The sequence below is a fragment of the Synchiropus splendidus genome, chromosome 1 (genome assembly GCF_027744825.2).
Source record: "Synchiropus splendidus isolate RoL2022-P1 chromosome 1, RoL_Sspl_1.0, whole genome shotgun sequence".
In the NCBI taxonomy this organism is placed as follows: Eukaryota; Metazoa; Chordata; class Actinopteri; order Syngnathiformes; family Callionymidae; genus Synchiropus; species Synchiropus splendidus.
The window spans coordinates 2,473,392-2,490,069 of record NC_071334.1 but is presented as its reverse complement, the minus strand read 5'-3'; the positions used below and the strand labels follow the sequence as shown (position 1 = coordinate 2,490,069).

At 45.2% G+C, this 16,678-nt stretch overlaps 2 protein-coding genes across 2 annotated transcripts in view; one reads left to right on the top strand and one right to left on the bottom strand.

The window, feature by feature from the left end:
- Positions 1-355: 355 nt before the first annotated feature.
- Positions 356-12,086, bottom strand: cyldl (cylindromatosis (turban tumor syndrome), like). The gene is made up of 15 exons (XM_053853368.1): positions 11,194-12,086; positions 9,976-10,429; positions 8,974-9,231; positions 8,215-8,293; positions 7,987-8,150; positions 4,614-4,782; positions 3,282-3,417; positions 2,335-2,445; positions 2,182-2,273; positions 2,058-2,121; positions 1,859-1,991; positions 1,522-1,630; positions 1,342-1,460; positions 974-1,187; positions 356-806 (listed from the first exon to the last, which is right to left on the bottom strand). Exons 2-15 carry the CDS (start codon positions 10,405-10,407, stop codon positions 622-624), a joined length of 2,265 nt encoding a protein of 754 aa, XP_053709343.1. The 5' UTR covers positions 10,408-10,429; positions 11,194-12,086; the 3' UTR covers positions 356-621.
- The window catches only part of zc3h3 (zinc finger CCCH-type containing 3), a 51,429-nt gene continuing 46,768 nt past the window's right edge, over positions 12,018-16,678 (top strand). The window contains exons 1-3 of the mRNA XM_053853358.1: positions 12,018-12,281; positions 14,240-15,335; positions 15,829-15,989. Coding sequence (XP_053709333.1) covers positions 12,236-12,281; positions 14,240-15,335; positions 15,829-15,989 — 1,303 coding nt within the window. The 5' untranslated portion in view covers positions 12,018-12,235. The remainder of the gene's footprint in view (positions 12,282-14,239; positions 15,336-15,828; positions 15,990-16,678) is intronic.

The following is a 16,678-nucleotide window of genomic DNA, read 5'->3' as shown; positions in this document are numbered from 1 at the left end:
ACGTTTATTCAGCAACTGATTCATTTATTTGTTTTTGTGAATCAAAACATTTTATCAATATTTATTTCTCAAAGAAATAAACAAGCAATAGAAAGGGTATTTTGGAGGGAAGTTGCCAAATCAAGAAAATATGGTTGTATCACGAAAAAAAAAAGATCGGATCAGATCGGAAACCTTGTTCCTAATGCATCTAGTATTTCAAGACTTTTTTTAATACAATGAAAACAAATATATTTTTAATTCAATTTAAAGGTTTGTAGCTGAAACACAAAACACTATGATGGGTATCCTAACCCTGACACAAACACAAATGTTCCTGTTTTACAGGCCAGGAAGTTTGGTTTGATTCTTTGACTAAAGAAAAAAAAAAAAAAAGCCCAAACAGAAAATTGAGAGAATTGTGATAATAATTTGGACAAATCAACAACACATGGAAATATATTCTTGAAACAATTGACAACTTACACAACCATTTATCCATCACCCAGACAAAGAAACTAGACCTCAGCTTTGCCGTTTGGTTCTTTGTACAGCAACAGGAATGAAAACTCTATGTATCTTATCAAATCTCACAATCAATTCAGCATTGACTTGAAGAGAAATATTTTCTCTCCACAACCTTTAACGATACAGGCACATGTTGGCGCTCCGATAGAGGTACATGTAGGCGTCGCAGAAGAGTCGCTTCGCCACGCCCTTCATGTCCCGCGGCACCTCATTGGCGAGCTCGTCGGGGGACATTTCCAGGTAGACGCCGACCTCGGGACACCGCTGCACCTCTGGAATGTTGTAGCCATCGCTCTCTCCTGAGGAAGTTCACACAGTGAAGTGAGTGAGTCTGACGGCTCGAATCTTGTGTGAGACTCATGACTCCCACTGGATCCTCAGGGAAACTCGATTCCTGACTCACACTGAGCACATCCCACCTCTGACTGCGCAGAAATTCTGCGCCACAACGCCATCTACTAATCACCTTTTCTGTCAGCCATGCTGTCGAAGAAGATCCAGTCTCGGATCCCGGGTCCGTGTTTGATGAAGGACACGTAGTGACTCGTCTCTATGCAGAGAACGGCAAACAGCTCCAGTCTGTCTCGGGTCAGTATGGACGAGGACCCATGGATCAGGTAATTCTGAGGAAGATCCAGGTTGGTAGGGCGGTGGGAGGACCGCTTCGGGTGGGTGTGCACCTGCAGAGGAAGGGTCTTGATCTGTCTAGTCATGATATAACCCACTCCGACAGCAAAAACAATGAAAGAGGAGGACAGAACAAAACGGGAGCACCTCCTACTGAGCTCTAAAACTGCTGACAGTTTCACGCCAGCCCATCTGGTGTCCACAAACCTGATGGGTGCAGATTTCACAGAAGTTCCTCAACCCGGCTCGACCGAAAACCAGATCTCTGGAACAATCCCGGCACTCCACTTTAGCCAGACCTCCACAGACCACACACCGCATCGGACCTGAGAGAGCAGAACCAGTCGTGAGCTCCACGGTCACCAAGATGGCACGGGCTCTGTTCACCATCGGACAGCAGGTCGGTGACGTCCAGCTCCAGCGACGGAAAGATCTTCTCAAACATCTTGAACTTCTTCCCGAAGCGAGGCATCTGAAGGATGAGGCAGGAGGGAACCTGTATAGAGGGGGTGAGGTTATGGCACCCTCAAGAACTGTTTTTCTAACTGCATCCCTAAGAGTAACTATCATTCCCTAAAGAACGTGCTTCCCTAAAATCCATAGAAAGAAAAATGCACTAAAAAGTCTGTCATTCTTGAATGTTGTTTGGAAGATTTAGCGCCCCCTTCTGGATAAGTTACACAGTATTTGTCATTGTCTTCTTCACGAACCAAAACATCCTCACCTCAGCCAGCCACAGTCCCGACGTTTGGAAGGAGAAGTCGAGCAGCTGCTGGACGGTCGGCAGCACCAGACTGTGGTTCTGGTCCAGGAAGATCTGGTAACAGTAGCTCTCCTGCACCTTCCCTCCTGCAGAGCTGCACCACAAGCACGGACAGTCAACGTGACATCAGCACAGACGTCCGACCCAAATTTGCTCTCACAGCTTCAGCAGAGGTTCCAGAGCCAAAATGTCCTGCATGACGATGGTGAGAAACTCCTCTGGGTCTGAAACACACACAGTTCAAGTCCCAACAGCTGAAGATCAGAACCAAACAGTCGGCGGACCTTTCTCCTCTGTGGTGAACGTTCTGCTGTATCCGTGTTTCTGCAGCTGCTCCCGAAGCTTCATGATGTGATCTGCCTTCACGAAACCGTTACTGCAGAGAAACACCGGACTCAGACTCAGTCTGAGGAACATGGCCTACAGAAGCCGGGTACCTGCGGAGCGGGTTGACGATGTCGTGCAGCAACGTTTCCTGAATGGCAGCGTCTTTCGCTTCTGTGCGCTTGAACAACATGGAGTCCAGAGCAGAGGAGCAGGAGAACAAACTGGGTGGAGAAGAACCAGAACATCACTGTTGTGAGATCACCAGTGACTCCAGATTATAGGGGGGCCATTATTCACCCTCCAGAGGAGGAACTGGAAACCTGACGGACAAGACTCAGACATGCATTTGACCCTTAAAACACCGTCAGTTAACCCCTTGGTGACGATTGTGTCTGACATCATTCGACATGAACGCACATTTCCAAAATTACTGTTGCTCCTCAATGGGTTATAGAGTGTGGAGAAGAATTAAGTGAACAATCCAGAATATTCTGTTTTTGCACACATCATTACGGAAACGTGACCCTCACTCATTAATGTGCTGTCAGTGTAAGTGAGACCACGAGGCTGCTCAGCTCGACCAAGGCTAACATGAACATTCTATTTCACACGCTCGAGAGTCGAGTCTTGTACATGGTGGAAAGTCGTCGACCAGAGACTCACAGATGTCCGGGCCCTAAAGGGAACAGCAGTGAGTTACAGCAATGTAACTCACTGGCCTGAAAATTTAGCAAGACATTTTCCCTAGGACTAATACATTGTAATTAACATGTTAAGTCCCACCCGTATTTCAATAATTCCACAGCCATAAACTTCAAATAAATCCAGGCCAAATGCAGCAATTTGGGCACCACACTGAAATATGTCACTGCTAAGATCCAGTGATTTAACACACTCGTGTTCGGACGAGTCCCTGGTTTTACTGGTAAAGTTATTCTTCTTGAATCAGAGTCTTAACATGTTTCTGATGTGTGCGCGATGGTCAATTGACAGTACCATGATACCGTCGGCACCAAGCACACACACAGAGTTGATTCAATTTTCTTGTTATTATTACCTGAAGAGGGCAGCATCCATGTAACAGGAGTTGCAGTGGCCCTGAATCCCCTTCATCTGCCCAACTAGAATGTGGTCCACTTGTTCTGTGCTGACTGGAGGAACTGGGTCCAACCGCCGTGGTTCTTTGTTGAAGTCTAGAGACACGAAGAATGAAGTTAGCAAATTTAGTAAATGAAAACCACGATAAAATTGTGTAACATTGTGCAACACACTGCAATGTTCCACTGGGGTCCAACAGCATGTGAAACAGCGACGTGTGGCGAGGTTTATGGCTGCTGACTTCATAACAATCAGATTTACAAGCACATGACCCCACACAGAGCAGCCGATTTGTTAAAAATGCCATATCAGCTTTTTGACATACAAACTGTAGCATACAAAAAAGCCCCCGAAAAAAACCAAACAACAAAAAAAAACATTATTATGGTCTTAACTTTTATGCTGATTGGTGAGCAGGTGGTGAGCTTCTCGTCTCTGGCGACTCGGCGCTAGACGCCGGAAACTACGTGTACAGTGCGACTCCACACAAACATGATGGATGCCGGACAGTAAAGGGTCTGATCGCTGTCTGGGCACACAACATGGTTCAAAAACAACTTCTCAAACTCCCAGATCACTGAGGTGTGCAGCAGGGAGCTGCAGGGCAGCGGTCCGGGACTCGCGATGCGTGCAGATGTTTGATAACTCATGTGTTTTTGCCTTTATTAGGTTGATAAACACCTGATTTTATTGACAGACAGATTTGCTTAAAAGAATAATGCTGCGCTCTACAGTAGCTGTTTTCACTGCTGTGGTCTCGCTTCAGCGCAGCGGTCTGCATGAGGAGGACAGCGAAGAGGAAAGACGCTGATTTACTGAAGATCACCAGACTATTCACTGATCAATTCTGACGTCGGGATCTGAACTTCACTGACTAAAACCTTCTCGATCGTCAGTCATCTCTCTCACTGTGTTCAGTGTGTTGTGAGAGCAGTGTGGACCAATCGAGGCTGTCGTTTGTTGTCACTTTTTCTGTAGTCAGAAGAAGAATCCTTGGGATCACAAGCGCCCCCTACCATGAGGCAGGAGAACTGCGTGCCTCACTTTGTGTTTGCGGCCATTTTATGATCGCTCAGCGCAAGAAACTAGTAACACATATTCAGTTGTTGACCCCCCAAAAAAATCACAATATCCATAAGCTACACAATAGCAAAAGTGTTTGAACATTTTAATAGCGACATATAGAGAGACAGCAATACGTTCTCACTGCAGTGCCTCACCTGCCTCCCGTGCACGTCACTGATGTCAAAAGACGCTTGTATCAGCAGGATATGTCGACGTCTGAACTGACCTTGTTCTTTGTCCTTGAGCATCGACTCGCTGTGAGCGGAATCTTCAAGGGCCTGGAATCGGGAGTCGACGGAGCAAGAGGATAGTTTCACGAATATTCCTCTTTTGTCCGGACATACGAAGTAACGCCTGCTTTTGAAGGTGCCGTCGCACACACCGACGTCTTCATCCTAGGAGACAGGCGATCACAGCTGATTAGCCCAGTCGCTCCCACAGAGCACTTTATTTAGACGGCCTTAAATGCTGGGGCCAACTGATCCACAAGAGGGCCCATTTAATGGACCATACTCAATGTTCCATACAGATCTGGATGAAGCCTTCTGTCCGTGCTCTGCTTCCATCTCCTCTTTCTGCACTTCTTCTTCTTTACTTCACTTTACTTTCTACTTCTTTACACAAAGCTTACGGCTACGGACCAAACGGGGCACTCCCACCGGGGGCAGTGTTTTGTTACTAGCCAAATATGTAGCACGAAGAAGACAGAATGGCGGAAATTCTCTGTCTTTCAGTCACTGAACACCGCCTCTGTTTCCTCTTCTGTGCAAGAGAGACATGATCAATACTTCTTCCACAGTCGCCATGTTGGTTTTGGAGTTCGTTGTTGCCATAAAGGTTTGACTCTGGGCTCCCCCCAATGGTTATAATGGTGAACAGCAGTACCAAAAAAAGCATGGAAGCATGGAAGCATGCGACCAGTGACTGTAACATTGTTTGAAAATGACGGGTACAATTCCGTGCGTAAAGGAAGCATAAATGGGCCTTAAGAGTAAAGAGTAAAGAATTCCCAACTTTATCAAATGGTAAGAGCTGATAAATGACATGGACAAGGATACTGACTTAATTAATCTGAACTTGTCTGAACTACTCCATATTTACAATGACAAACTTTCACACCTGCACTGTTATTATTCAGTTTTTCGGCAGAATGATGGGAGCAATGTTCAGGTGTTTTTAGCTAGTCTGGGTGGGACTAAGCAGCGTGGTGGTGTTCTCACTCGTGAAAACCTCGGACTCGAGCCAATGGATGGTCTCAACAAGGTGAGAAACAAGCTGAACAAAGACAGGCTTGTTGGTACAGCTTGGGATGGACCAACAGGACAAGCCCAGATTAGAAGGGTGGTTTATCATCTGGTCACTTTGGGGAACTCATTGGGCTGAGTGAGGGGGTTAGTGTAAGCAGGCTAGAGGATAGAAAACAAGAGTGGGAACCTTCAGGTGCCCGGGTGCCAAAGTCCACCACACTCTCCACAACTGTCACATGCCCGTGTCGCAGAGCTGGAGAGCGCGGCGTGCCGTCACGGTCTCGTCATATTCATGTGTGTAGGTCCAATGCAGTGAGTGTGCCATGTGTTTATCGAATTTATCGTGAGAAGAAGAATTGTCATTGTGGAGATTGTGTTTGGCGGTATATTGTGTTCGATAAGTTATCGGCCATCCCTACTTACACCCGACACAAACCAGCATCTTCATCTCTGCTACCTCCAGCTCTGCCTCCTGTCTTCTCCTCAGTGCCACTGTTTCCAAACCATACAACATTGCTGGCCTCACCACCCTTTTGGACACTTTTCCTTTCATCCTTGCTGACACCCTTTTGTCACACATCACATCATCCATATGTGCCTCATGTGCCAATGTTCACATCAACAGCTTCGCTTCGGCTGTGTCTCAGACGTAAACACTGAAGTGTCAACTCCTCAGGCAATCTTAAGCACAGCTCTCTTGTGTAAACATTTTACAGTGACATTAAACCAGAGCCAACTATTTTTTGTTACTGCTGCTTGATAGTCTCCCAGTCATCCACCAAGCCACTGGCATCACTAGCTCTCTATTTATATCAAGTTGTTTTTCTAACTGTGAAAATACATCGAATGATGCATGTGGACACATCCTCAGTGATGTTCCTGGTATCACTGGGTGTTTCGGGTCTCATCATACACCCTCACCCAGGTGACCCAGCCAGACCCCGACTTGTGTCCAGATGGCTGACTAGCCATCATGTCAAAGATCGTGCCACAAAACCCCTGCATCCCACCTCTACTGGGAAGCACCTTGCTCTCCAACCAGCCTGTTGACAGTCGCTGATCAGTCCTGTGTACTTGGAGAGCTTTCTTTCCCAGGCTTCTTCCAGCCGATCTACCCACGGGACAGTCAGCTCCAGTGGACTCTGACACCAGTACTATGTCCAGGCCGAGAGCGGTGGTAGCAATGTGGCTGGGGAACTTCAGCTGCCGTTCAAGGTCCACCAGCAGCTGCCAGTCTCTGGCAGAGGTCAGGCGATGACCTTCTACCGGGGCTCCCTGCTCCCCAGCTCTGACAAAGGTGATAGTTTTCTTGGCTGGACGGCACTGCTTTGCCCACTCAAGTCCAATGCTGATGCTTCAGCGATGGCTTTCAGGACTTGGTCGTGCCTCCAGCGGTACCGTCCTTCCCCAAGTGCTGTAGCACTGCAGCTGAGGATGTGCTCAAGTGTTCCTCTCTTCGCACACAAGGGACACACAGGTGACTCTACCAGGCCCCATGAGTGCAGGTTAGATGCACTTGGGAGCACGTCATAAACTGCCTGAGTGAGGAACTTAATGTGGTGAGGCTCAGCTTTCCAGATATCAGACCAGGTCAGTTTCCTACACAATTCAAAACAACAAACAATACAAAAAACAAAAAACCTTGATGACCAGATCATCACCTGTTACATACACTACTGGCTAACATGGTGTTTCATTTCAAACGACTACAATTGTGGAGCTGAGATCATGAATGCAAAACACTTGTCTGGAAACACCAGGAAAATAAAATGAAACGATGCAGACAGTCAATTAGTAACTATACAGCACCTTCAATACTGTTTTATTTTTTGCAAGTCATATCATTATTAGTAAAAACCTATTCAGTAAGGTTCTTTGGCCTTAATTCTCAAACATGTTTTTCTACTTTTAGGACTGTTTTACTAACATCAACATCAACCAATATATAATTAGAAAGAAGTAGTTCTGGGTTTTCATTCTGTATATATAAAAAAAAAATTAAATAGAATTTTGTTTCCATACAATAAGTAATATAATAAAATACACAGTGACTGTGGCGAGGTCCTCATGTGTTACGCTGTTACTGGAGGCACCAAACACTGAAGCATTCTACCTCAAGTGACGCCACAAAGGCTTGTTTCCAGCTCTCACTCTCCTGCACTTAAAACTAGACTCAGCTGCAACACACTGTTCCGCACAGGACCATTAGGTCATCATTACATTTCCATTTTGACTTAACTTGCAACATCCACATGTCCATTAGATGTGCCTCTCCAGATAGATCTGTATTTATTGTTGTTGGATTCATGGAAAGCAGACAGTATTTTTCAGATAACTGCCACAGGTACCTACCAGTTCCAATCCCGCCATCTCATCTGAAACACCCTCAAGCTTCCCGACCCAGCGTATTATTCCATGCACACGCCGGTCCTTCAAAGAAATCTGGACCATCGTGTTGACGGTCAGGCTGTTGCTCAGCTCAGCTGCAGGCGGATCCAGGTCCATCTTCTCCGGCTCTACAGAAGAAGACAGCTACATCAGGATTCTGGAGAACAATAGGGAGATGTCGAAGTCTGGCACCTGCTGGCACAACGCTCTTCCAGATGAACTGGAGCGGAACCTTCAGTTCACCAACCATTATCCCGTTCTCGTCCACATCCTGGAGACAGAAGAGAAGTTTGGCGCAGGGACTGAGAGAAGGTCAGGTGATCACTTCATCTTCGGCACCAGAATATGTTATGATTGACTCTTTTGCAGTTTGGATTCAAAAGTCTTTTCCCAATTTCAGTGCCATGTTTCATCATCACTGATACAAAGTCGGGTCGTGGGGGCAACAGCTGGACCAAAGAGGCCCAGACTTTCTTCTCTCAAGAAACCTTCTTTCTTTCGAGGGGTCTACTGGGAGTTATGATCTCCCCAACATACCCTGGGTCTGCACCGGGTCCTCCTCCCTGTTAGACATCTCATGAGGGTGGTCTCATGGTGATCATACAAAAGATGAACCAGCGAACTTGTACCATGAATATCTCATGAATGACCGAGCTGCTCACAGTACGCTACTCAAACCCTTGGGGAAAAGCCCATTTCTGGCTCTGCGCTTTCGTCACTGCACATATAGAGTCATCGTGACTGAAGACACTCTCCATCTCCATCCTTCCCAACATCATGAGAGGGTCTCAGATTTAGAGGAGCTCATCCATTTCTGTGTGTGTGCCAACATAAGTCATTTCTGACTCTTCCTCAGTGCTCTCCTCCCGTCTTACCCATGATGCAGTGCAGCACCTAGCAGGAAAAGATGATTTGGAGACAACCCCCCAATAAAAACAAACTATTACTCACCGTGGCAATTCGAGCAATCTGAGTTCCATGATGCTCCTCCACGCTGACCACCATGCCGTGATGTTGCTCCAGGTTGTCCACATACGTGACTCTGTCGCCAAACTCGAACTTCTCAGTCGGCGTGGTGGGAGAAGGAGCTGAGAGCGGCGGCGTGTCTGGAAACCAGGGTCTTATTTTGTTGAACGGAACCATCACATCGCATTCTTTCTTCGAGAAGACCATTTGAAAGCTTTCAACAAGTTTATGCTTCCAGTCTCCCTGCAAGAGACAAACATGTGAGACAGGAACATGAAGTTGTTGTCACTTTTCATCTTAATAAAATACAATAAGAATCAAAGGTTTGCAGAGCAATGGATATGAAAAAGGAAAAACGCAACAAGACTGTACAGAAGTTACATGATAGGAACATAAGTGTTTGTGATCTCGGACAAGGCCGACGTAGAAAAATCTAGAGAACCAGATCGTCTCGGACTGGTTACTGAAGGTGATATTTATATTTTCAAGTCCACTATATTGATTTTTATCAAATAAATACTTCGATAGGTTTGTGATTTTGAGTGTATTGAAACTTGTGGATGACAGCGGGCAAATTTGCCCTTCAGCACCTTGATTGAGACAGCAACATCTCACAAGTCTTCAGGCTTGGCTAGGATCAAATATGATCTCCATCACTGTCCTGAGCATGTTTGTATGTGCTAGAATGCTAACATTGGCATTACTCGAGAAACACCTGGCCATGGGGCCAGCAGGGAGTTATAATCTCTGGGTCTGCACCATGTCCTCCACCCAGTTAGACTCCTAGAGTACCGCATGAGGGCGGTCTCAAGGTGCATCTCACAAAAGATGAACCAGCAAACAATGAGTCTCTCCCAGATGACCGAGCTGCTCACAGTATGCTAACAAGACCCATGGAGAAGAGCCGATTTCTGGCTCAGCTCTTTCACCGCTGCTTACATTAACATTTACAATAAGTAACACGTGGAATGACAATCAAAAATGTACCTGTAGTTTGATTCCAAAATGTATTCCGGCAATTACCGCAGGGTATTTCGGAGGAGACAAGTGACCGACGAAGCGGACGACGCCGTGCATTGTCCCTCCTCCGTGCTCCACTGCCACTTCATGTCCAGGTGAGATGGTCTCTGCCCATGCCAGAGCCTTCCTTTCATCAAACCACTTTAGCCTGTCTGAGTCACACTCTAATGCCAGCAGGAGCCCGGCAACCTTCTCGCTCACTTCCTCCAAAAGCGTCAACTCCACGTTGTAATCCAAAGATGTGCTTGCTCCACAGGGTATGACTCGTATTTTGGTGTTTTGGCTGTGTAACCTTGATTTGACATGGGACGTGCGACAGTAGCAGATTAGACCTGCATCCAGGTGCCTTGGAATCTCAGGTTTTATGATGAGGATGTAGAAGGTTAAATCCGATGACATCTTGAGGTCTGAACACTGGACACTGTAGAGAAAACAAAATGAGTCAGTGACTCCGGAGACAGTGAACGAATGAGACGTTGTTGTGAAGTTTTGCATCAGTCAACAAGGGTGTGTTAGAGCAGAGAATAGCAACGTGGAGATTACAGCAGATGGATTCAACATGATGATACGGAATCCCACACATCCAAGCGAGGGTCAGGGAGAGGCTGTGGCTGGCCCCAGACATGGCCACTCAACACTCACTTGCATTCAAGCCGTCGAGAAAAAAGGTCACAGGTAGAAACATGTTGAGGCATCAACTGGGGCTCATCCAACTTTACACTAGCCAGATTCTGTCACATGAGGTGTTCGGAACCGCTGAGAAAGCCCTTGAGACTTTGGAACAGAGAGTTTTTAAACAACTCTGTTTTTCAATATTCAGTTGAAGAAACTTTCTAATAATCATGAAGGTAGTGAGTAGTGTATTTATTAAGTAATTACGAATTAACTACTCCAAACTAATACAAACTCAAATCATCTGAACGGCTTCTGGACCTGACTTACCTCAACAATGGGTTCGAGTCAATTTCAACTTAAAGTTATGCATAAGGAGCGCGTGGAGATATGATACATGTGAAATCGTAGACAGTTATATGCGAATTTTGCAGTTATTCATCTAGTTTTAGACATGGACCTATCAGATAAGTCACAACAAACATTCGACTTTCGCTCAATGAAATCGAAACTTGTCGTGGAAGAGAGGGAATCAATCTGCTTGGAATCCAATTGCTCGAAGGAAATCCTTACCTGAATTCGATGTACGACTGCGATTTACTTTGGACTTGTACCTTTCGTCGAACTTCACTCGTTGAAACTTTTACTTCCTCTTTCGTTTCATTTTTAAAGCGGCCTCGCTCGTCTTCTTCACCCTTCCACAAATAGCGGCGCGATTGAAATGCACCACGAGTAAGTGGCGCAAACTACAGGGACAGAGTCGTCGCAGAGCACAACACGGGTTAAAAAAGAAAAAGAAAGAACGTTTTCATTACTCTTGACAGGTCTCAATGTAAACAGAGGAGATGACTAATTTTGCCCACGGTTTGTTCTTGCAGGACACCATCAACCAAAAACGCGTCTCATAGACAATTATATTCACATGATAACAATATACACGTGAATTAAGATTGAAATGAATACAACAACATACATACAACATCAACATCTGTAAAATAAATGCGGAATGGAGTGAGAGATTGGCAGTGCGGGGCGTTGTACCATCCAGAGTTGAGGAAGAGCTGAGCTAAAGGGCAGAACTATCTTTTACCCATTGCCATCTGTGGTCACCAGCTTTGGATAGCGACCCCATGAAGGGACTGCGCTGAAGATATGACAGTGAATGATTGACTGACGCCATAGTTTTGCCAGAGTTTAGCACTGTTTATGAAAAACAGGTTATCAAACTTCCGGGCCTGCTTGCCTGACGAACAACCTGCTCCTGGGAAACGTTGAAAAACTATAATCCATTGCTGTTCTCAACATCAATGAAGTCGGGCTTTGTGACGTCATCTTGGATGAAAGAAACCTTGTTGGATCCCGCAAACCTTGTTGCACTTATTTGAGTGCGATTTTACACCCGGATTCACGCTCAACATTCACACGCACGACATTAGCCACATATGGAAATGAAAGAGGACGTTCATTTAGCCGGATGTGGTTATGCATAGCGGTCGCCTGACGTTTGACATCTGCACCTGTAAGACAAAGACGAGAGGAGAACAAGTCCCCGGCCAATAGCGTCATATCCTCTCGCCGGCGGATGCTGATGACGCAATAATCTGCGCTTGTAAACATGGAGGAGAGAGAAGCGCTGAAGAGACAAATCGATCTTTTACAGAGTAGGTGAACTTTTTTCTTCTTCTAACACGGTGGCCAGCTACCTGATGCCGTCTACAACCTTTGAAACGTATTTGAATCGTTAACGTCTTGAATAGGACAGTGTCGCACGGTTTTGCTAGTTTGTCGTTGTCGACGTTAGCCGTTAGCTTTTATTTACATCCAACGTTATAAGGTGATACAAACGGTTCGATGTTCGTATGAAATACGATCCTACATCTGCTAACTTTGTATAAGTAGTGTTTGATACTGCGTTGTACACAAACCGTACCGTTAACTGTCCTCAATTATCCTCATATACCTGAATAAAAGTACTTATCAAACACTCGGAAATGTTGGTTCTCGGGTTTAGAGTCAAGATCCTCTTTACACAATGACTATAGAGTTGACATTTTGCCTTAACTCTGCGACCGTTATCTTGTCCCGAGCATTGGGTGGTGACCAATATTGCAGTAACTAGCTGTCGAATTGAGTTTTCTCTGGATGAAATCTGGACTCTCACGGACATGGTCTGACAAGCAAAGTTGTCTTGGTGAGACTCAAATGTAAAACCGGTGCCCCATGGCATTTCCTGAATATTTTAGGGAGATTTCTGGAGAGAGGGAAGTGTGGGCCTTTTCACCTTCTGGCTGTTACCTGAACCGACATCTGATTAAACTCGAATTAAAAAAGTGTCAGTTCAAAACTAAACATTAAATTGTAAGTATAGCCGATTTTAATACAAGACAATCGGTGAGTGCAACCTTTTACCACCTCTCAGTTTGCTTACCAAGTGCGAGTTTTATCTTCTCAGTCGCACCAGCCAGCTCCTATGTAGGAGGACTATGTCAAAGGTCAAACTACATTTCTGAGATGAGGTAAACTGGTGCACCTCGCAGAAAAAAATATTGTTCATTTATTTATTTCTATCTTAAAACTATTAGAAATACACCCATCACAAGTGATGTATCTTATATTTTTGGTATACTCATTTGGATATACTATTTAGGAATATGTGCAGATTGAGTGCCCCCTGTATTGTTGTATGTACCCTGCATTGTGTGTACAGGTCATAAACCCTGTGAATGTCGACCATCTCATGTTGCAATTTTCTACACCCAACTCATGTACATTTGGGGTGTTTGTGCCCGTACATTCAAAAGTTTTAGGCACCTGTTGTGAAATGATTAGTGGATTGAAAAAAAAAAACAATCGCTGATGAGCAGATGAGGTTGCAGTGGGATCATTCAAGTTTTTCCTCTCAGATTCTGCCTTCGGTCAGCAACAAAGTAGTGCATTGTTGTACAATTTTCAGGCTCTGTGTTATTAATTGTAGACTCCTACTGGTATGACAAATTATGCCCAGAGAATATATAGTTTGTATATCAATGGAAGCTTATGCCAACAGATGAGATTCATTATTGGTTCAAGGTGAAGAATTAAAGCTTCAGCTGTCCATTATTTCAATATTAATATATCCTATTGATGATTTGACTTGATGAAATGTCTTAAAAAGACTGTTCGAGGGTGGGGCATGTACTCCTGGAACATGAGTTACTAATGCTGTCTTGTCACCTCAGAACATATCACGTAAGGGCCAATAAATGCTGCCTGATTTCGGCCTTTTAACCACTACAAGTTGCGTGACATTATTATATCATTGTGAATTCTCAGTATGAGAAGTAAAAGCATGAGTCTAAATACCGTCATCCCCACCCATCTCCAGTGGCGTATGTAGTCATTATTATTATTATTATTATTATTTTAATAGTTTTTAACCCAACGATTGCTTGAAAAACAAAAAAAGCGAATTCGTTAATTCCATGTGTCTATTTGTTACAGGAACTTCTGTCCAATAAATGAGGATATCACACCCATCAGTCGGGTCGTGTGGCTCTGCCTTCATTCTCAGCAGCACATGAATTTGGATTCGAAGTTCTCAAACTAAACCATCTAACTTATAGTTTCTTCTGCTTTACAGACTTAATAAACCGCCACAAGAGCGTCCATGGCGATGCTCCTTCTTCTAGAGCAGCGGCTCCATACACAGGAAGTGCTGCATTTGCTAGAAGTCATGCGGCAACATCATCTCAGAGTGTCAACTTCAGGGCGACTCAGTACGCTCCGCAGAGTCGTGGCAGCTGGAGAAGGACGTACTCTTTGAGAAATAAGAACTTGCAAACCTCTACACCTTCACCAGCAACTGCTACTGCACCAGCGGTTTCTCACATATCACCTGCTAATGTTAGTAAAGTTGCTAGCACGGTGTCAACAGGAGGAGTGAGTGGGACTGTGAAACAGAAAACACTGGCAAACACATCAACGGCAACGGCATGCGGACAAAAATCATCAGGTAGAGTTTTGCAGTCTGAAGTCAAGACGGCCTACAGCCTCCAGGTGGAACCCTCACTGACAAAAAGTGCCTATAACAAACAGACTTTTCCAGAAAAAGCAGCTTCCACACCACCAAGAAGTGCATTGTCAATAGAAGCATCCAGGAAACCACCGGAGGCTCAGAACAGCCAATGTTCTTCTCCTTATAAAACAAAATTCACATGGGTGAAGAACCAGACCGGGCGAGAAGCACCCAACTATGTAACACCTTCAACATCTAATGCCAGCACCAGCAACTCCTCTACACACCCTAAAAGAACCACTTCCAAGAAGCTCCGTCGAAAACTTAGTCCTGCAGCTCCACCTCCTAAAACCTCCAAGTACAGATGGGTTTCTTCGACGGCGGGCCCCAGGACGCCCAGAAAACCTGTCGTGCCGAAATCTGTGACTCTGAACGCAGACTCGGCGAAGAAGATGAAACCAGGTGTTGCACTCTCAGCAAAACCTAAAAGAGGACCTGCGAGTTCTCCCGGTTACCTGCTGACCAGTCGTTTCAGCTGGAAGGCGGGCGGCGCTCCAAGAAGCCCTGCGTTAGCTGCTGGTCATCGAACTGCTTTCTCCTGGACGTCAGAGAGGACCAGAGCAGCGAGAGCATCTCCCACTTCAATTCATCGCTCTGTCTCCTCACCTGGAGGATTCAAACTCCGCAGTCGCATGAAGATCATACGCAGATCGCCCAGCAGGTGAATGATCCTCGCTGTACTTCTGTTATCGGCCTGCGGGTGGCGCCAGAATTCTACCTCTATCTCATGCACGAGCGCACTGACGTGACACTATGTTTTCAGTGCACGGAGTCGCTCAGATGGTTGCGTGGTCAGCCTTTGACTTGAATTTTTGATACACAATTCTAACTGCACACATGCAGACATGTTGATAATGAAGTAACTATGCATCACACAAGAAAAGCTAAGATTTGCATCGCACTAATGCACCGTCCATAGACATGCAGGTGCCTGAATAACGGCCTATGGTTGCATCACTCTGAACGTAGCCGTGCAAATAAATGCACTGGTTGTCAGTGAAAATAACTCACCAGCTCTTACTGTCCTCCACCCACGATGCTTTTCAGAACCCCCCACTGCTTCATTCCAAACAAATGACTCTGAAAGCAATTCGTTTGTTGCATGTGTTTTTTTCCCTCACTTTCCCTCACAAGCAAAGGACTTTTCTCAACAGCGGATCAGACAAGAGCAGCCGCACGTCACCAGCTAAGATCTCGCCACGGACACTCAGCCTGACCAGGACTCCCATGAGCATGAGGAGAACACAATCCAGAGAGCTTGTGGCTTTCGGGAGACATAAGCTGAGGCGTCTCTCCTCCACGGCAGCTAAGACAAGTAAGAAACAAATCTTAAAATTTGAAGAGTTCTCCTCACTTGAAATGATTCTTGCCCTTTAAACTTTGACACATTGAGCTCAGTCACACATTTTTACAACATTCACAGCCAGAGTGTTTTTCAGAGTTTATAAATGAGCCCCTTTCATCCAAGTTGAATCCAAGTTGATTTATCATGAAGCTCTTCCACAGTTCAAAGTGGAGTTTTTTTATTTGACTGCATGGACTGTGGTTATCAGACTCTTATCTCATATGTTTGAATGTGTCCAATGTCCAGTTCAGTTCAGTTCAGACCATCAACGAGTGCCGTAATATAATAAGTCAAGTCAATTTTACAGCACGAACATGTCAGATGACACAGTTTAATTTACTCCTAACTGCCCGTTGGTTTCCCACACTACTTGTGCAATCGGTCTACAGTAGCTCATGTGCTCTGTGCAGCAGAAATGAATGTCTGTGTGAAACATGATTTCAGTATTTCATGAATGAACTTTGTGAACCTGGTCTCTCAAGTTGTTTAGCTTCAACAAACCACACTAGCACTTGCTGCAAGTAACTCACTTAGTAAGGTAAAACTTGCATTTGATATGTCCATAAATGTCACGTTCATGTCGGTCTCCGTGTTCATCTTATTAGGCGAAGAGCTCTCTCTGATCTCCTCCTCTCCTACAAGAGCAGACGGATTGTTTA

Coding starts and splice junctions, on each gene's coding strand:
- cyldl (XM_053853368.1), bottom strand. CDS start 10,407: ATGTCATCGGATTTAACCTTCTACATCCTCATCATAAAACCTGAGATT. Junction 8,294..8,973: donor AGATTGCTCGAATTGCCACG/GTGAGTAATAGT, acceptor TTCTGTCTCCAG/GATGTGGACGAGAACGGGAT. Junction 2,274..2,334: donor ATCGTCAACCCGCTCCGCAG/GTACCCGGCTTC, acceptor GTTTCTCTGCAG/TAACGGTTTCGTGAAGGCAG.